Here is a 21,019-nt window from a genome sequence, read left to right as displayed (position 1 = left end):
AAGGACCCCAGGGATGAGGAGGACAGGGTCTCAACATGCATGAGCAGAGAGCCAAGGAAGACCCCAAAGGCAGGCCTGGCAACTTGAAGCATATGCTACAGAGAGAAGCCATGCCATCTCACACTACTGGTAGCTGGGGAAGATCCAAACTAGCAACATGTAAGGATGCTGGGCTCTAAAGGGGGCTGGAGAGATGCTTTGATCAATCAGTTGTGATCCACCCCTACAGAGTCTCCTAGGGTCTGATTAAACATGTAGACTCTGGATTCATCCGATTTACTGAATCAGAGCTTCTGTAAGTTGGACCCAGGGGTTTGTGTTACTATGGAGTTTCTCAGGTGCTCATTGTATTCAGTACATTTCCCCTTCATCACATTTAACCATCTTGTCATCTATACATGCATCCTGAAGCCCAGAGAGGCACAGCAATGAGCCTAGGGTCACAAAGCTAATTGATGGCCAAGATCAAAGTAGAACTTGGTAACTTGTACCACCTGAGTCTCTTCTTTCCAAGCTGTTGGGAGCTTTTCAGTTCCCTTGAATCTCAGAGCCAAGGATTGTGCCTGTGATGATTTCTGAGTGGGGAGTGGGCTATTTTTCTTCTTAAGCATGCTCTGGCCATCGCCTCTGTATGCTGGTGGGTAGATCCAGGATTAAGTTAACAGGTGGCAAGAGTAAACCGAGGAAACTTACGGCTACCTCCAAACAAGTGGGGCTTGGCTTAGAGTACTCACACCTAATTTTGATTAGCTACTTGCCGGTCCACACTCTACACTGTCTTCTCCTTCCATCACCACAACTCCTTGGAGTGAATACTAATTAGTCCCTTTTGTAGATGAAGAAACCGAGGCTCACAAAGCAGCAGTGCTTACCCCAAGGTCGTATGGCTGATGAGAGACCCAAATCACACCTCCACAGACCCATGATCTTTGTGATGGTCTGGAAGAGTGCAAGCCGTCACCCGTGGTTAACAGAACAAGACTGTCAAAGGTCCCAAGACCTTGAGAAGGCGAATCATTCTCCTCTGCAGTGGGATGCAATCACTGCTGGGGCAGAATTTTAAGCTCTTTCTACTTAACACCATTGGAAGGAATATTTCTGAATGGCAGTAGCCGGCCAGACTTCCTTAGGAAAGATCACACAGACAGTATGTTGGATAGATTTTTTTTCCTTAAAAAAAAAAAAGGAAACTCTTGGTAAACATTCACTTCCTTCTCATTCATCTTTTTCTCTCAGAAGCAGTGTGACTTTGGAGTCAGAGCTGCTGGAGGGGTTTGGCCACCTCTGAGACCCTGCAGGTATGAGGTCTGCGGTATTTAGTAGTGCCCCCTCTTCTGATAGCATGCCTTGAGTACATCCTTCCATTCATTTCCCTCCAGTTCCCATCAGAGATAGGAAAAGAAATCAAAGCAGATCAATGCACCAGAGAAGGGACAAGGATTTCCCAAGCCACGTGAACAGCATGTCACAGAACCTTCTTCTCTGTTTACCATTTAGCCAGACCTTGTCCCCTTCCCCCCCCCCCCCCCGCCCCTTAGCAGGAATCAGGCAGCCTTTTGAACTTATCAGGACCACCAAGCCAAATAAGATGGGCACATTTTTGTAGGGGGTGGGAAGCTGGTGGCACTGAGTTCCATCTTGCCTGGGTTTGGCGTCTTATCGCTGAAGGTGAGGGTCAGCTATAATTAAATTCTGAACATTTCATAAATTGCCAGAGTTGGGAGCATTTTGGGGGTGAAAACTGAAAATATCTCGCTTTGAAATCCCAAGCTTCAGAAACTTAAAGGCCCGTGGAAGCTGTGTGGCTGTAAGATGCTCCTATTATCTGGTAAGAACGACAGTGCAGAAAGGGGAGAGCCAGCAGGGAGGGAGGAGAGGAAGACCGCAGCCTCTGCAAGGCTGAGAAACGTGGTCCCTGCAAATATTGAATGAACACTGCCTTTCTCTGTAGGAGCCGCCTCTCTGCTTCCCCAATGCCCTGTCTGCAGTAACTACAAACTATTTGGTATTCTGCTTTAGTGACGCTGCCTTCTCAGATACATCGTTACTACCGAAATAACACTGGCGAGATGTTGGAGCCCAGTGTCCTTTTTAATTATTAAACTGAGGCCAGTGACTGAGTCATTCCACATCCCAGATTCTCCTTCCGTGCTTCTATTTCAAGTGCCTAGTATCTTAGCTTTTTTTCACCAACACCTGAGTTGGTTCTTAGCCAGTTCCCCAATCTGCAAAGCCCTTGCAGAACAAATAGTATTATCCAGTCTCCAAACACACACTGATGGCATAAAAATAACCAAATCCACACAAAAACTTTGGCGTGAGATCATCAGGAAAACCAACTTAGGTCTATCTCCCCTCTGCTAGCCCCCAACTTACCAAGTGGGAGAGCGATGAAGAAGGGGAGCCAACATAAGATGAACATTCCGACTACAATGCCCAAGGTTTTGGCTGCTTTCTTTTCCCTGGAGAACTTAAAAAGTTTGACAGCTATGGAACTCCTGGGGTTGTGGCCCTTGGCCTTGGTACTGCTGAGGGTGTCCTCATGAAAGTTCTTAGAATGGATTCTCAGGGTCAGCTCTTTGGAGTTGGACATTTCCTTCATGACTCCCGCCTCCAGATTCTTGGTGGTCCTCTTAGCCACGATGTAGACTCGGCAGTACATGACCAGGATGACCGCCAGTGGGATGTAGAAGGAGCCCAGGGAGGAAAAGAGGGCGTAGAAGGGTTCTTCTGTGACCCCACATTCTTTGTCGTCATTGGGCGCAGGTTCTTTCCATCCAAGGAGAGGCCCGATGGAGATGACCGTGGACAAGACCCACACACTGAGGAGCGCCAAGATGGCCTTCCTGCGGGTGACCAGCGTGGGGTACTGCAGAGAGTATCGCACCCCAATGTAGCGGTCAATGGAGATGGCGCATAGGCTCAGGATGGAGGCCGTGCAACACAGGACATCAACCGCTGCCCAGATGTCACAGAAGATGCGCCCCAGCACCCAGTAGCCGAGCACTTCCAGGGTAGCGGAGAAGGGCAGGACTGTGAAGCTCAACAGCAGGTCAGCAATGGCCAGGTTGACAATGAAGTAGTTGGTGGGCGTCCGCAGGTGCCGGTTGCAGGCCACCGACAGGATGACCAAGATGTTGCCCACGATGGCAAAGAGGATGAAGGCGCCCAGCACCAGGCCCACAGAGATGGCCCTGGTGACGTCCAGCTGGGGCAGTGTGGAGTTGCTCGAGGTCTGGTTGGGGCCAGTGAAGTTGGCATCTTTCAACTCTCCCCAGTGGGCAGGTGCTGATGTGTTGTGGCCGGTGTCCAGATCGGGATTCATTTTAAAGTCCGCCCTCCATAGCCAGGGAGGAGATTGGGCTCGGAAGGGCTGCGACCAAAGCTCCTCAGCTGCCCTGAAACTTTGCTCCCTCCGTGGTCTTCTTTCCAGAGGCGTCCTCCTGGCGAGAAGTCATCTCCCCCGGGCAGCCTAGCCCGGCAGCACGTCGCCTGCCTGCACCGAGCGGCTCGCTCGCCTGTCAGAGGGAGGAGGAGGAGAGAGGGGACGAGGCAGCAGCTCCAAGTTTAATGGTCCACGTCAGGCGCGCCTGGCCGGGCTGGCGCGGGAGCGCGGGGAGGAGCGGGCGCGGGGCCGGGGGTGCCCGGCTGTGCCCGGCCCGCGGCGGGTCTGCGGCCCGCGGTGCCTTCTCCGCCCAGCGATCGCGAGGAGGGTCTGCTTTCAATGAGCCGCCTCTGGGCTGACTGCACGGCGGTGACATCAGGCGGGGAAGCCCGGGCGCCCTGACTCTGTGCGGCACTAGGGGGCAATGCGGGTCCAGCCAAGGCGCGCAGCCCCGACGCCAGCGCCAGCCTAGTCGGCCTGGAGACCTGCCGCGCCCGGCACCGCTCCCTCTGTGGGGATGGGCCGGGGAGCAGAGCAGGGGATCGGGTGTGGGCATCCCGGTTCATACACCCCAGGGGGCCCGCTGGGATTATTTTTTTCCCCTGTTCACTCTTCAGTTAAAAGGTAGGGTGGGGATGCTTACCTCTAATGGGGGCTCCTGGAGTCAAGCCATGGGTTCAGAGAGATGTGCAACTTCTACACAACTGGCTTCTACAAAAGGAAGAAAACCCCTGCGTTAGGCAGGTGGCAGAGACTTGAGTCACATCTGAGACCAGGCTTATACTTTAGTTCCCCCTTGCAACCTCTTTGGCCTTGATAAAACCTAGAGACTTCTGTTGCTCATTCATTCATTCAGTTATTCCCTGCACACATTCCTTCAGTGGATTGTTAATGTCCACCTCCAGACAGTGGCTCCATTCTAGGCACTGTCCTCCAACAGTCGGAAGGGTACCCAGATTCCTGACCCGCAAGTGGAAGCTTACCAAACAAGCAAAATCTGAAGCGAGACATCTAACGACAGGAGTTTAGGAGAAGATGAATTGAGGACAGGGAAATGCAACCAGGGTATGGAAGAATATGAATTGGATTTTTTTTTTTTTTTTTTAATGACAGAGTACGATGTAGCTCAGGTTGCTCTCCAGCTCACTGTATAACACAAGAATAACTTTGAACTCTTGATTTTCCTATGGCCACCTCCTGAGTGCTGGAATTACAAGCATGTACCACCATTGTTGGTTTATTTGATACTGGGGATGGAATTCAGGGCTTCATGCATTGTAGGCAAGCACGTACTCTACCAAGTGGGCAGCATCTCTAGGCCGAACTTGACATTTTAAGAAGGGGCTTGGGGTTGTCACTAAAGAGATAGTTGAGGGAGGGAGGGAAGGAGGAAGGGAAGGGTGAGAGGGAGCTAGTTGTCTCTCTGGGAGGAGAGAGTGAGGACAGATTGCCAAATCCTGGGTAAGGGACTTGGGGTGATCTTGCCTGTTGGCTCTTTTCTTGTATTGCCTTGTATACATGTTGGCTATTAGGCTACAAACCCTATTTCCAGAGGTGGGTAATTACAAAAAGGAAGAAAAAAAAAGTCAAACCAGGGAAGAATTTTCTTGTTTGTTTGCTTGTTTGTTTGTTTTTCGAAAGAAGGTCTTCAGGTTGGTTTTGAACTCAAGATTTTCCGTCTCCCGACACTTAGATGCTAGACCATGTGCTACGTTCCTGCTGCCTTTTCTCCCGACTTGATGAGAGAACTAGTCTCATTTTGATTTCTGTTTTGAGGATGGGACCCGTGTTATAAGGGAGTTGAACCGTGTTTTCAAGTACATATGCCTATTGAGGAGAGGAGGGGTGAGTTGGAGCTGAATGTCATTACTGGGTTCCTTATTCTAGTGCCGAGTACTGAGCTGTAGAAGTCACCGTTTCTATAGGAGCAAAATAGGGGAGAGAGTAAATGTTATAGCTTGGGCTTTTTAAAAAAATGGCTCATTTTGGGGCTCAAGTTACTGCTACTGGGAAGGGACCCACATTTGCTGAGCTCCTGCTGATCGTCATTTACTTATTTCTCTCCCCTCCTCCCCTCCCCTCCCCTCCCCTCTCCTCTCCTCTCCTCCCCTCTCCTCCCCTCCCCTCTCTTCCCCTCCCCTCCCTTCCCCCCTCCCCTCCCCTCCCCTCCCCTCCCCTCCCTTCCCCTCCCCCCTCCCCCCTCCCCTCCCCCCTCCCCTCCCCCCTCCCCTCCCCTCCCTTTCCCCCCTGCCCTCCCCTCCCCCCTCCCCTCCCCTCCCCTGCCCTGCCCTTCCCTCCCCTCCCCTCTTCTTTTCTTTTCTTTTCTTTTCTTTTCTTTTCTTTTCTTTTCTTTTCTTTTCTTTTCTTGCTGTGTAGCTCACACTGGTCTTGAGCTCACTATGTAGACCAATATTGTCCCAAACTCCAAAATCCTCTGGCCCCCACCTCCCCAGTGCTTGGATTACAAGCATAAGACACCACACCCAGCTTGCTTATTTTCTTTTATTCTTCTTTAACAAGTCTTTGAGAGAGAGGCATAACTGCTCTCTGTGGACACACGAGAAAACAGTAGATCCGAGAGTTAGTCATATTCTAGTGACATGAGGCAGGGGACAGGGCAGTGGCTGCTGAATTGCAAGGAGATACCTGATACTCATTTCTTCTAGTCCACAAGTCATGGCCTAGGCTTCTAATTTCTGCTTTTGATAATCACTGTATTTTGATTAAGGGGCAAGGAAGCAGGGGCCATGTAAGGCGGTTCCTGTGCAAGTTCTTCAGCCTAAAGTTGGGCTCTTCAAGTCTTTTTGCTTGTACTTTTTGGAGAAGATTACAGTTTTTGTTTATTTGTTTTTTTTTAATTTACTGTATCATTTTTTTTTTTTTTTTGCATGTGAGTATTACATTCATTGCCTGCTTTGCTGCCTGTAAAAGTTGACAGATGGCATGGGGTCCTCTGGAGCTGAGGTTGGGATGGTTGTGAGCCACCATTTGGGTGGTGGGAATTGGACCCGAGTCCTCTGCAAGAGCAACAAATGCCCTTATCTGCTGAGCCAACTCTCCAGCCTTTGATTGCTTGTTTGAGAGATGGTCTTACTTGTGGCCCAGGCTGGCCTAGAATTTATTATTAGTCCAGGCTAGCCCCCAAATCATGATAATCTTCCTCTCTTCCCAGCCTCTTAGTGTTGTTGTTACAAGCATGTATCACCCACTATACGTTTAAGGTCTTAATCTCCTATAAAAATGCACAAGCTTTCCAGTTGCCCAAAATATACAATTTTAAGGAGTTTCTCTGAGATAACAAACAAACAAACAAACAAACAAAAAGTGATTCAGATAGCCCTGAAAACAGTCCCGGCCCTCATTTAAATTAACTTACCTAAGCTGCCTTTAGAGATTTAAACATAAGAGATGCCTATTTTTGAGGTTTGTGGCAGTGTGAATCTATTGGAGCTCCTGGTACCTTAATTCATTGATCATGGAGATGGTGCAGAGGCAAAGGGCACTGGGCAGCTGCCACAGGTGGTCAGGCCATTGACTCTTCTTCTCTGGCACCCAGAATGTGGCTTCTTCTGATGTAGAAAAATGCCACCAACATGGCCAGTACTGAGTTACACAGTGGAGTGTGGACCAGGTCAGTGCCTGCATGCAGCCATCTGCCAGAGATCTTAATGAGAAGGAGAGGTTGTCCTTCATCTCAGAGGCCTCTTGCACTGTTGTGTATGGAGATAGAGGCTGATCCAGATGACCCTTTGAGGTTCCCTTGTGTGCTGACTGGATAGACTAGCCCCTAAATCCACTCTGCTGCTCTTTCTTTATTACATCTTCCATGATGGGATGCGACAGGAGGAGAGCATCTCCATTTCCTACACAACTTGAGGGCTAGGAGGATGGAGCTTTCCTGGAACTGTTTCCTCTCAGGGGTGATGTGTGGCAAGAGGAGAATACTGATGAGCTGGGATAAAACCGATGGTTTGTACAAATTCAGGGATGCAAGAGGCAGAAGGGAGAACAAGTTCTCAGTCCATGTTTTGAGTTTGGTGGCCCACTTCTTACTTCCTTGGGTATCAATTAAGAGCCAACAGTACACCACAGAATCCGAGGCTGTGTCTACATAAGTCACAGCCAGAGTCTGCAATATGAAAGCCTGGTGTATAGGGCCAAAATGGAAGAAATAAACACACACACACACACACACACACACACGCACACACGCATGCATGCATGGGTCATAAAGAGCAAATCTGAGGTTTAAGGTCACCTTATTCTTTATTACCAAAGAGAGTAGTTTGAGAACTTGTGTCTCCGTTCAGGTGTCAGGATGTGGAAGGGCTTATTGAGGCCCTGAAGGAAGTCAAACATCCTTGCAGATTTCTGACATGCTGTCACTCGCCAGCATCCTTCACACAGGCAAAACAAACTAGGTCCCACCACAAAGCAGACAGGTAGCAGCCTTAGTAGCAGCCAGGAGGCAGGGCCCCCGCTAATCAGGCCCTGCTGATGGCGACTTTTTTGCTCTCCTCTGTCCCTAGCCTTGTTGGAGATGCCTGTTTGCCCTTCTGGCTGAGTTTTGACCCACAGAATTGTTTAGGTGTCATGAGGATACAGACGATATTTCATTTTCTCGGTACTCCCTGGGGCAAAGCCAAGCACAGAGCTCTGACTCACTCGAGGCTTGGAGAAGAAGAATCTTTTCATTACCCATCTTATTACATTAGAAACCTCTGATGTTGCAAACTTCCATATATGTGAGCCTGCTAGGAGAAACTGCCACTAAATCTGAACAGAGGGGAAACTGAGGCTGGCAGTGATTTACTTAGGGCATTTATGGAAGGTCATCTCTCTCCTGGAATTAAGCTTGCTTTCTTGCTTTCTTGCTTTCTTGCTTTCTTTCTTTCTTTCTTTCTTTCTTTCTTTCTTTCTTTCTTTCTTTCTTTCTTTCTTTCTTTCTTTCTTTCTTTCTTTCTTCCTTCCTTCCTTCCTTCCTTCCTTCCTTCCTTTCTTCCTTCCTTCCTTCTCTCTCTCTCTTAATTATTTATCTCTAGCACTCACCATCCACTGAGCATAAGGAATGAAGGAAAAATACCTTCTAGAGAGAACGTTCCATGTGCCAGACACTCCTCATCAAAAGTTCAAATGAGGGCTTATGCCCATCTTACAAATGAGAAAACTGAGGCTCAGAGAGGTTCTGGATATGACCGAGGTTATGCAGTGAGCAGTTGGCCTCAGTGTTCATAGCACTATCATCTGCTTCGAAAGCTGCAGTGCAACCTTCTCTCTGCATCAGACTGAGATTGTTTAAAAAAAAAAAGAAAAGCAGCCGAAGGTTCCATGTTAGCCTGAAGGAAATTACAGCAGAAACGAGAATGTGACCAGGGTTCCGAGTGAGCAGAGGTCAGGGAGGTGGGAAGGCAGAACCATTTCCCCCAGAAGCTTCGGCAGAGTCAGCCTGCTCTGTCTCCAGGAGTCCGTCTGCCAGGGAGTTGAGGGCTGGCTGGGATTCGTTATAATCCTACTCCATCCTTTAAGAGCAACTACTGTGGCCTTGGGTAGGGGAATAACGTACGAAGAGCCAGAAGTCTGGCATCTCGCTGACCCGAGTTTGTGCCCTACTTTCATAAATTATGATCTTGGGTAAATCACATAACCACTTTGGGCTCCTAGCTTCCTTACCAGTGAGACGAAGGTCAGCACTGCTTCACAAGGCCACGCTGAAGACTGTGATATTGTGTGAGAATTGCCAAGTGCTGGATGATAGTAACATCTATCAGCCAGGGATTGCAAGGCATTTAGGAAGGACTCGGCATGGGACCAAAATGCTCGACACTATATCTTATTTAATCCTGGCAGTGATTTTAGGTGGATGCTGCTGCTGCTGTAGATATTGGATGGATAGGGGAACTGAGGTTCAGGGGTTAAATGGCGTGCCCAAGGCAATAGGACTAGCATAGATAATCTGCAATGCACCCCATAAATGAGGCTAAAAAAAGAAGGTGCTGGTAGTGTGAGGAATTTATTCCAGAAGGCACCTGGGGGCTGTGGACCCTCCAAGAAGAATTTTGTTCCTTTGTACCTCTAGGTCAGAGGGCCAAATACTGTCTCATCCTTTCTTCTGGGCAGGGGATGCCGGCTGTTGCAGGCATACCTGCTGCTTCTAAAGACAGCATACATGTCAGAGGCTCACAAGAGTGAGGAATCTCAGCTTCCTCTGTGCAGAACTGCTTTTGTCTAGGATAAGCTTTGATGAGCTTAGGGCTCCCTAATCCAGCACATGCATCCAGTCTCGATGAGCTGGCAGGGCTCTGTAGCACCCCTCAGCAGCAAGTGGATGAAGATGAACTGCCAAGTCATCCAGGGGCTAAATTCACACCCCACACTGTGGGAGAGTCTGGGAGCCCAGGGTGCAGGTCTAGGGGGCCTGTGCATGTAACGTGACAGTTCTTTCTGTAGGGCTGAAGAACATGTCCAGTTTCTGTTATGCCAGTGAGTTACTGTACTAGAAAACTATGCCAGAGTCACTCGAACAACATGCACCAAACCTTACATCAAAGCTTAAGGCAAAAGGCTCCTTCCAGCTGCCTCTGCATTGCCCTGGCCTCTCTGAGCATTACCATCACAATCCAGGAACCAGGAACTTCTAAAATGTCACAACAACAACCACCACCACAACAACCCCAAACAAAACAAAACGAAGCAAAACAAAACATTAGTCTAGGGCATACAAACTATAGCCTGTGGATTAAATTAACCTTTGTGCCTGTGGTTTATTTTATTTTATTTTTATAATAAAGTTTCATTGAAACCCAGCCATGTCTGTTTTGTTTGTGTGGAGACTAAGGCAGTTTTCATACTACAGTGGAAAAGCCAAGTACTTACAACATTTGAGTCATCTGGTCTATACAGTTTTAAGCATTTACCCTGTGAAACTTTGTAGACAACCCTTAATCTAGTCTGACTGTCTTATTTTATGTATGGGGACACAAAGGCCCTGGAAGAGGATGGGGCTTGCCTGAGGCAGAGCCAGTGTCAGTAGCCAAGAGAACTGACTTCATGCTCATAACTCTATTGCCACGGGTATCATGTTTCTGCATCACGCTCTGAGTTTGAATCCCAGTTTCAGTCGCTCAGCTGGGTGACCTTTGCACAAGCTATGTAAGTCATTTCCATCCCTTGACTCACTTGTGTCTTAGAAAGAATGCTTTCCATTCCTGGAGAGAATGCACATGTTAGGTGGTTGAACAGATGAAAGGCGCTCTGGTTGGCAATGTTTAGGCTGAAAGCTGTCTATACTGCCCCTTCGAATAAAAGGCTGTCACTGCTGTTACATTAATAGCCTCTATAATTTTATATGTATAATCTAAGTATGCATGTATGTGTATTATCATAATCATCTATGCATATGTGTTCTCACCATTTGACTGTCAATTACCTACCATGTGTGTATGTATCTATCATGTATGTATGTCACTATCTACCTACCATATATGTATGTATGCATGTGTCTGTCTACTTCTTTGTCCCATGATTTTCCTTAATTTCTCCCCTTGCCTTTTCTTTCTTTCTTTCTGGAAACAGTGTTTCTCTCTCTCTGTTGCCCTGGCTGTCCTGAATTCAATTCTGTAGACCTGATCGGCCTCAAACTCAGAGATCCACCTGTCTGTGTCTCCCAAGTGCTTGGATTAAAGGCATGTGCCACAAATGCCTGGCTCCTTAATTCTTTATTGTGGCTTCCTCAGGGTTAAATTCCTGTTAGGACCCTTGACCGATATCTCTATCCTATTACTTATAACTAGGAGTCTCTCCTATTCTCTGTCTCTGTCTCCTTCCCTTCCTCTCTCTTTTACTTTGCAGCAACAGAATGAATCCAGTGTTTTACTATTTATCATTTGTCATAGACCACAACTTGAACTGAATCAAGTGAATTGATGCTGGCCTCCCTCGTCCTCACATTCTTTGCCATTGAGATGAATAATGAGCATGTAGAGGATTTTGCCTGACACTGAACAAGGATGTGAGTTAAAGAAGGAAAGAAATACAGAATACAGGGATCAAATTTCTCTATCGTTCTTCTTCTTCCTCTTTTGTGCTTTCTGATCCAAACCACACAAGCCTTTTGGGGGATTTTCACTTGTGGTCACCAACTTCAAAGAGTTCTAAAGGAAGTGGTGGGAATCTTTTCCTTGGAGGCATCTAAAATTGTATTTGGACAAAGTGTTAGGACCTAGCTTTAGAGGGGACAGACCAGGCCCCAAGGGATCAAGACAGAGGAGAGAACTCTGACTGGATTCTGCCTTCTTTCTCTATTTTTGAGCAGAAGTGTCTCTGTGTGAGACCCTGGGATAGGTATGGGTGAGCTTGGCAATTGTGTGTGGCATCGCTTTGGGTACAGGGACATGGTGAGGGGGAAGAGGGTGAGAAAGGAGCCTCTGCAGCACCGAGTAATGAGACAGGAAGTGCCCAGACATTCTCAGATGTTTACTGGACACCAAATTAAAAGTTTTGGAAACATGCCCAAGGAGTTTTAAAAGGATGAGCAGAGGAAGAGGAGGCATCCTGGTCTTTCTGCTTCTTATGGGAACTGTCCTCATGAGTAGAAACTATTTGGGAAAAGTCTAGGTAAGAGGGATTTGGGATAAATGGAAATTAACTCCACGATGGACATTCCCAGGACGACCCTGTTTATCTCCTCAGCCCCACTAGAAGCATGACATGGTGGGCTTTGCCTGCCCCCTTCTGCCATATTTACATAAACTGTGACTTTGTTGCACATAGGCACTAGCAATATGCCGACGTCATCTGCCTGAGTCACCTCATCTAAGTTCCCAGCATCACCTTTCCATGACAGATATTATTTGCTCTATCTCATATGCAAAGAAACTGAGAATAAGAGAGATTCAGTAACTTGCCTGGAATTATTCCAATGTAAGATTGGAATACAGGCAATCTGATGAGAGAGCTGATACATTCCATCTTTTTGGTACTCCATAATTGGCTGTAATTAATGTTGTGCTGACCAAAAAATCAACAGCAGAAACACTACAGAAAGTTCTGGGCAAATCTCAGTAGACCAGGGACACTGATCTATGGAAGCAGACATATTTGGGGTTGTGTTACAGTAAAGCACAATTGCGGACCCCTCTTTATAGGATCCAAGGATTAAATTTCTCCACCTATAAAGAAAATGTGTTATAAGTACAAATGAAATGTTTTCAGCCATAAATATACAAATCTTGGGCCAAGTGTGGTGATGCCTGCCAGCCATTCCACACTAAAGAGGCAGAGGCAGGAGGATCAGGAGTTCAAGACTTGCCTCTCCTACAAAGCAAGTTAGAAGCTGGTCTGGAATACACACAACAACAACAACAACAACAGCAACAACAACAACAACAACAACAGATGATGACGACAACAATGAAGACAAATGAATAAAAGCTGAAATTTGAAATCTGGGGTAGAAGAAGTGGCTCAGTCATTAAGAGTATTTGATGCTTCTATAGAATGCCTGGCTTGGTTCCCAGCACCCATGTGGTAGTATACAAGGGTAACTCCAGTGTCAAGGATTATGATACCCTTTCCCCATCTCTATGGGAACTAGACACTCAGTGCACATACACCAGGGGAAAACTCAAATAGAATGAAAATAAACAAATCTTTAAAAAAATTACAGAGACAATGGAAATCTCATCATATGGACAACATAGATGGAGATGGATGATTTCATGTTAAGCAAACTAAGCCAGGCATAGAAGGGTTAAAAAGCAGTGACATCACTCATCTGTGAGAGTTATAAAAGTCAATTCTGTGGGAGAAGAGAGCAGCAGAGTAGTCACTAGGGACCAGGAAGGGCAGAGGGAGTCTGGGGTAGCATGAGCTGACATAGGAGAAAGTAATTTTAGGGCATTGTTTGTATGGCTAGCAACAATGCGTCATAACCAGGAGTCTGAAGACTTTCAGCACCGACTAGGACAGATGATTCAGGAGGCAGAGATGCTAGCTGTCATGATTTGATCATCACACTGGGTATATATATGCACTAGATTATCACAGTGTGCCCCAGAAATTCCATGTGTTTACCTGAAAATATTCTTCTCTGACTCCTTCTGGGCACCTCAAGTAAGCTTATATCAAGCTCCTGCCTCAACCTCTCTACGAATGGGGAGATGGTGGTGGCTAATTTTGGTTGTCAGCTTGACAGGAATCTGGAACCAACCAAAACGGAAGCCACTGTGAACACCCGTGAGCGACTTTCTTGATTGGATTATTTGAAGTGGGAGGACCCTCCCTCAATGGGCAGCATAGATAGAAGGATAGAGAAATAGGGAACTTCTTTGCTGGTTTGCCCCCACTCTTATGGGAAAATTCATTCATTCTGATGCTACTGCTGATACTAGAATGAATTTCCTGCTTCTCAACATGCTTTGAAGACCAGCAGCTTACTGAGTATCCTCCAAACTTTTCTGTACCCAACTGGGGCTGCTGAGATATCCAGCCTTCTGCACTGACCAACTACCAAATGACTGGACTCTCTGATATGACACAGCCACTGTTGGACTACCCAGACACTATTTTGTAATCTGATTAACAATTCCCCTTTAGAGAAACCGGCCTGAGTAGGGCCACAGGCCACATCCGGCCGGATCAGCGCCGGGGTAGCGGGAGCGCAGGGTTGCCTGACACCCGCCAGCTACCCACGACCCCCGCCGCAGGATTTTGGGACTGCTGGGGAGTGGAACACAGCTTCTGCTCCAGTCCAATCACGCGGGACCTGAGACTGCTCTGGTTGGGGAGAGAGAAATCCGGCCTACATAGGGCCACAACCCTCTTCCGGTCAGAAAAGCACCAGGGCAGCTGGGGCGCAGGGTCTGCTGACACTCGCCAGCTACCCACAACACCCGCCACAGGATCTTAAGACTTCTGGTGAGTGGAGCACAGCTTCTGCTCCAATCCAATTGCGCGGGACCTGAGACTGCATTAGTTAGGGAAGCAGAAACCGGCCTGAGTAGGACCACAGGCCTCATCCGGCTGGATCAGCGCCGGGGTAGCGGGAGCGCAGGGTTGCCTGACACCCGCCAGCTACCCACGACCCCCGCCGCAGGATTTTGGGACTGCTGGTGAGTGGAACACAGCTTCAGCTCCAATCCAATTGCGCGGGACCTGAGACTGCATTAGTTAGGGAAGCAGAAACCGGCCTGAGTAGGGCCACAGGCCACATCCGGCCGGATCAGCGCCGGGGTAGCGGGAGCGCAGGGTTGCCTGACACCCACCAGCTACCCACGACCCCCGCCGCAGGATTTTGGGACTGCTGGTGAGTGGAACACAGCTTCTGCTCCAATCCAATTGCGCGGGACCTGAGACTGCATTAGTTAGGGAAGCAGAAACCGGCCTGAGTAGGGCCACAGGCCACATCCGGCCGGATCAGCGCCGGGGTAGCGGGAGCGCAGGGTTGCCTGACACCCGCCAGCTACCCACGACCCCCGCCGCAGGATTTTGGGACTGCTGGTGAGTGGAACACAGCTTCAGCTCCAATCCAATTGCGCGGGACCTGAGACTGCATTAGTTAGGGAAGCAGAAACCTGCCTGAGTAGGGCCACAGGCCTCATCTGGCCAGATCAGCTCCGGGGTAGCGGGAGCGCAGGGTTGCCTGACACCCGCCAGCTACCCACGACCCCCGCCGCAGGATTTTGGGACTGCTGGTGAGTGGAACACAGCTTCTGCTCCAATCCAATTGCGCGGGACCTGAGACTGCATTAGTTAGGGAAGCAGAAACCGGCCTGAGTCCGGGGTAGCGGGAGCGCAGGGTTGCCTGACACCCGCCAGCTACCCAGGACCCCCGCCTCAGGATTTTGGGACTGCTGGTGAGTGGAACACAGCTTCTGTTCCAGTCCAATCACGCGGGACCTGAGACTGCTCTGGTTGGGGAGAGAGAAATCCGGCCTACATAGGGCCACAACCCTCTTCCAGTCAGAAAAGCACCAGGGCAGCTGGGGCGCAGGGTCCGCTGACACTCACCAGCTACCCACAACACCCACCACAGGATCTTAAGACTTCTGGAGAGTGGAACACAGCTTCTGCTCCAATCCAATTGCACGCGGGACCAGAGACTGCATTAGTTAGGGAAGCAGAAAAACGACCTGTGTAGGACCACAGGCCTCTTCCGGCTGGACCAGCACCGGGGTACTGTCAGCTACCCACGACCCCCGCCGCAGGATTTAGAGACTGCTGGTGAGTGGAACACAGCTTCTGCTCCAATCTTTAAACAGTGACAACGATAACAACTAACCCCAGAGATTACCAGATGGCGAAAGGTAAACGTAATAATCTTACTAACAGAAACCAAGACCACTCACCATCATCAGAACCCAGCACCCCCACTTCGCCCAGTCCAGGGCACCCCAACACTCCGGAAAAGCTAGACACGGATTTAAAAGCATATCTCCTGATGATGATAGAGAACTTCAAGAAGGACTTTAATAACACACTTAAAGAAATGCAGGAGAACACTGCTAAACAGGCAGAAGACAATAAAGAGAAAGCACAAAAATCCCTTAAAGAATTGCAGGAGAACACTGCTAAAGAGTTACAAATCCTTAAAGAAAAACACGATAATATAATCAAACAGGTAGAAGTCCTTACAGAAAAACAGGAAAACACATCCAAACAGATGATGGAAATGAACAAAACCATACTAGACCTAAAAAGGGAAGTAGACACAATAAAGAAAACCCAAAATGAGGCAACACTGGAGATAGAAACCCTAGGAAAGAAATCTGGAACCATAGATACAAGCATCAGCAACAGAATACAAGAGATGGAAGAGAGAATCTCAGGTGCAGAAGATTCCATAGAGAACATCGGCACAACAATCAAGGAAAATGTAAAATGCAAAAAGATCCTAACTCAAAACATCCAAGAAATACAGGATGCAATGAGAAGACCAAACCTACGGATAATAGGAGTGGATGAGAATGAAGATTTTCAACTCAAAGGACCAGCAAACATCTTCAACAAAATTATAGAAGAAAACTTCCCAAATCTAAAGAAAGAGATGCCCATGAACATACAGGAAGCCTACAGAACTCCAAATAGACTGGACCAGAAAAGAAATACCTCCCGACACATAATAATCAGAGCAACAAATGCTCTAAATAAAGATAGAATACTAAAAGCAGTAAGAGAAAAAGGCCAAGTAACATATAAAGGCAAGCCTATCAGAATTACACCAGATTTTTCACCAGAGACTATGAAAGCCAGAAGATCCTGGACGGATGTTATACAGACACTAAAAGAACACAAATTCCAGCCCAGGCTACTATACCCAGCCAAACTCTCAATTAACATAGATGGAGAAACCAAAGTATTCCACGACAAAACCAAATTCACACATTATCTCTCCACGAATCCAGCCCTTCAAAGGATAATAACAGAAAAAAACCAATACAAGGACAGGAACCACGCCCTAGAAACAACAAGAAGGTAATCCCTCAACAAACCTAAAAGAAGACAGCCACAAGAACAAAATGCCAACTTTAACAACAAAAATAACAGGAAACAACAATTACTTTTCCTTAATATCTCTTAATATCAATGGACTCAACTCCCCGATAAAAAGACATAGACTAACAAACTGGCTACACAAACAAGACCCAACATTTTGCTGCTTACAGGAAACTCATCTCAGAGAAAAGGATAGACACTACCTCAGAATGAAAGGCTGGAAAACAATTTTCCAAGCAAATGGCATGAAGAAACAAGCTGGAGTAGCCATTCTAATATCTGATAAGATTGACTTCCAACCCAAAGTCATTAAAAAAGACAGGGAGGGACACTTCATACTCATCAAAGGTAAAATCCTCCAAGAGGAACTATCAATCCTGAATATCTATCTATGCTCCAAATACAAAGGCAGCCACATTCATTAAAGAAACTTTAGTAAATCTCAAAGCACACATTGCACCTCATACAATAATAGTGGGAGACTTCAACACACCACTTTCACCAATGGACAGATCATGGAAACAGAAACTAAACAGGGACACAGTGAAACTAAGAGAAATTATGAATCAAATGGATCTGGCAGATATCTACAGAACATTCTATCCTAAAACAAAAGGATATACCTTCTTCTCAGCACCTCATGGTACCTTCTCCAAAATTGACCACATAATTGGTCACAAAGCAGGCCTCAACAGATATAAAAATATTGAAATTGTCCCATGCATCCTATCAGATCACCATGGCCTAAGGCTGATCTTCAATAACAAAATAAATAATAGAAAGCCAACCTTCACGTGGAAACTGAACAACACTCTTCTCAATGATACCTTGGTCAAGGAAGGAATAAAGAAAGAAATTAAGGACTTTTTAGAGTTCAATGAAAATGAAGCCACAACATACCCAAACTTATGGGACGCAATGAAAGCATTTCTAAGAGGAAAACTCATAGCTCTGAGTGCCTCCAAAAGGAAACTAGAGAGAGCACACATTAGCAGCTTGACAACACACCTAAAAGCACTAGAACAAAAGGAAGCAAATTCACCCAAGAGGAGTAGACAGCAGGAAATAATCAAACTCAGGGGTGAAATCAACCAAGTGGAAACAAGAAAAACTATTCAAAGAATCAACCAATCAAGGAGCTGGTTCTTTGAGAAAATCAACAAGATAGATAAACCCTTAGCCAGACTCACTAGAGGGCACAGGGAAAGCATCCTAATTAACAAAATCAGAAATGAAAAAGGAGACATAACAACAGATCCTGAAGACATCCAAAACACCATCAGATCCTTCTACCAAAGGCTATACTCAACAAAACTGGAGAACCTGGATGAAATGGAGAAGTTCCTAGACAGATACCAGGTACCAAAGTTGAATCAAGATCAGGTTAATGATCTAAACAGCCCTATATCCCCCAAAGAAATAGAAGCAGTCATTAATAGTCTCCCAACTAAAAAAAGCCCAGGACCAGATGGGTTTAGTGCAGAGTTCTATCAGACCTTCAAAGAAGATCTAATCCCAGTTCTTCACAAACTATTCCACAAAATAGAAACAGAAGGTACTCTACCCAACTCATTCTATGAAGCCACAATTACTCTGATACCTAAACCACAAAAAGACCCAACAAAGATAGAAAACTTCAGACCAATATCCCTTATGAATATTGATGGAAAAATCCTCAATAAAGTTCTTGCTAACCGAATCCAAGAACACATCAAAACAGTCATCCATCCTGACCAAGTAGGTTTCATCCCAGGGATGCAGGGATGGTTCAATATACGGAAATCCATCAACGTAATCCAGTATATAAACAAACTCAAAGACAAAAACCACTTGGTCATCTCCTTAGATGTGGAAAAAGCATTTGACAAGATCCAACACCCATTCATGATAAAAGTCTTGGAAAGATCAGGAATTCAAGGCCCATACCTAAACATGATAAAAGCAATCTACAGCAAACCAGTAGCCAACATCAAAGTAAATGGTCAGAAGCTTGAAGCAATCCCTCTAAAATCAGGGACTAGACAAGGCTGTCCACTTTCTCCATACCTATTCAACATTGTACTTGAAGTCCTAGCCAGAGCAATTCGACAACAAAAGGAGATCAAAGGGATACAAATTGGAAAAGATGAAGTCAAAATATTACTTTTTGCAGATGATATGATAGTATATATAAGTGACCCTAAAAATTCCACCAGAGAACTCCTAAGCCTGATAAACAGCTTCGGTGAAGTAGCTGGATATAAAATTAACTCAAACAAATCAATGGCCTTTCTCTACACAAAGAATAAACAGGCTGAGAAAGAAATTAGGGAAACAACACCCTTCTCAATAGTCACAAATAATATTAAATATCTTGGCGTGACTCTAACTAAGGAAGTGAAAGATTTGTATAATAAAAACTTCAAGTCTCTGAAGAAAGAAATTATAGAAGATCTCAGAAGATGGAAAGATCTCCCATGCTCATGGATTGGCAGGATCAACATTGTAAAAATGGCTATCTTGCCAAAAGCAATCTACAGATTCAATGCAATCCCCATCAAAATTCCAAATCAATTCTTCAACGAATTAGAAAGTGCAATCTGCAAATTCATCTGGAATAACAAAAAACCTAAGATAGCAAAAACTCTTCTCAAGGATAAAAGAACCTCTGGTGGAATCACCATGCCGGACCTAAAGCTCTACTACAGAGCAATTGTGATAAAAACTGCATGGTACTGGTATAGTGACAGACAAATAGACCAATGGAATAGAATTGAAGACCCAGAAATGAACCCACACACCTATGGTCACTTGATCTTCGACAAGGGAGCTAAAAACATCCAGTGGAAGAAAGACAGCATTTTCAACAAATGGTGCTGGCACAACTGGTTGTTAACATGTAGAAGAATGCGAATCGATCCATTCCTATCTCCTTGTACTAAGGTCAAGTCTAAGTGGATCAAGGAACTTCACATAAAACCAGAGACCCTGAAACTTATAGAGGAGAAAGTGGGGAAAAGCCTTGAAGATATGGGCACAGGGGAAAAATTCCTGAATAGAATAGTAATGGCTTGTGTTGTAAGATCGAGAATTGACAAGTGGGACCTCATGAAACTACAAAGCTTCTGCAAGGCTAAAGACACCATCAATAAGACAAAAAAACCACCAACAGATTGGGAAAGGATCTTCACCTATCCTAAATCAGATAAGGGACTAATATCCAATATATATAAAGAACTCAAGAAGGTGGACTCCAGAAAGTCAAATAACCCCATTAAAAAATGGGGCTCAGAACTGAACAAAGAATTCTCACCTGAGGAATACCGAATGGCAGAGAAGCACCTGAAAAAATGTTCAACATCCTTAATCATCAGGGAAATGCAAATCAAAACAACCCTGAGATTCCACCTCACACCAGTCAGAATGGCTAAGATCAAAAATTCAGGTGACAGCAGATGCTGGCGAGGATGTGGAGAAAGAGGAACACTCCTCCATTGTTGGTGGGATTGCAAGCTTGTACAACCACTCTGGAAATCAGTCTGGCGGTTCCTCAGAAAATTGGACATAGTACTTCCGGAGGATCCAGCAATACCTCTCCTGGGCATATATCCAGAAGATGTCCCAACCGGTAAAAAGGACACATGCTCCACTATGTTCATAGCAGCCCTATTTATAATAGCCAGAAGCTGGAAAGAACCCAGATGTCCCTCAACAGAGGAATGGATACAGAAATTATGGTACATTTACACAATGGAGTACTACTCAGCTATTAAAAAGAATGAATTTATGAAATTCCTAGCCAAATGGATGGACCTGGAGGGCATCATCTTGAGTGAAGTAACACAATCACAAAAGAACTCACACAATATATATTCATTGATAAGTGGATATTAGCCCAAAACTTAGGATACCCAAGATATAAGATACAATTTGATAAACGCATGAAACTCAAGAAGAATGAAGACCAAAGTGTGGACACTGTGCACCTTCTTAGAATTGGGAACAAAACACCCAGGGAAGGAGTTACAGAGACAAAGTTCGTAGCTGTGATGAAAGGATGGACCATTTAGAGACTGCTGTATCCAGGGATCCGTCCCATAATCAGCTTCTAAACGCTGACACCATTGCATACACTAGCAAGATTTTGCTGAAAGGACCCAAATA

General features: G+C 46.1%; 1 protein-coding gene across 5 annotated transcripts in view; it reads right to left on the bottom strand.

Annotated features, from left to right (window-relative positions):
- The window catches only part of Adra1b (adrenoceptor alpha 1B), a 136,304-nt gene that overhangs the window by 57,020 nt on the left and 58,265 nt on the right, over nucleotides 1-21,019 (bottom strand). For 3 of the 5 annotated variants that reach the window (XM_029483751.2, XM_029483750.2, XM_021177599.2), the window contains 2 exons: nucleotides 4,029-4,096; nucleotides 2,377-3,518 (listed from right to left, as the gene is read on the bottom strand). In XM_029483751.2, coding sequence (XP_029339611.1) covers nucleotides 2,377-3,325 — 949 coding nt within the window. In that variant the 5' untranslated portion in view covers nucleotides 3,326-3,518; nucleotides 4,029-4,096. The other 2 variants (XM_021177601.2, XR_003838024.2) reach the window with 2 other exon arrangements.

Source organism: Mus caroli, unplaced genomic scaffold (assembly GCF_978045245.1).
Source record: "Mus caroli unplaced genomic scaffold, Mus_caroli_1 scaffold_13, whole genome shotgun sequence".
In the NCBI taxonomy this organism is placed as follows: domain Eukaryota; kingdom Metazoa; phylum Chordata; class Mammalia; order Rodentia; family Muridae; genus Mus; species Mus caroli.
The sequence above is the reverse complement of the archived record's forward strand: the minus strand, read 5'-3'. Positions and strand labels throughout refer to the sequence as shown.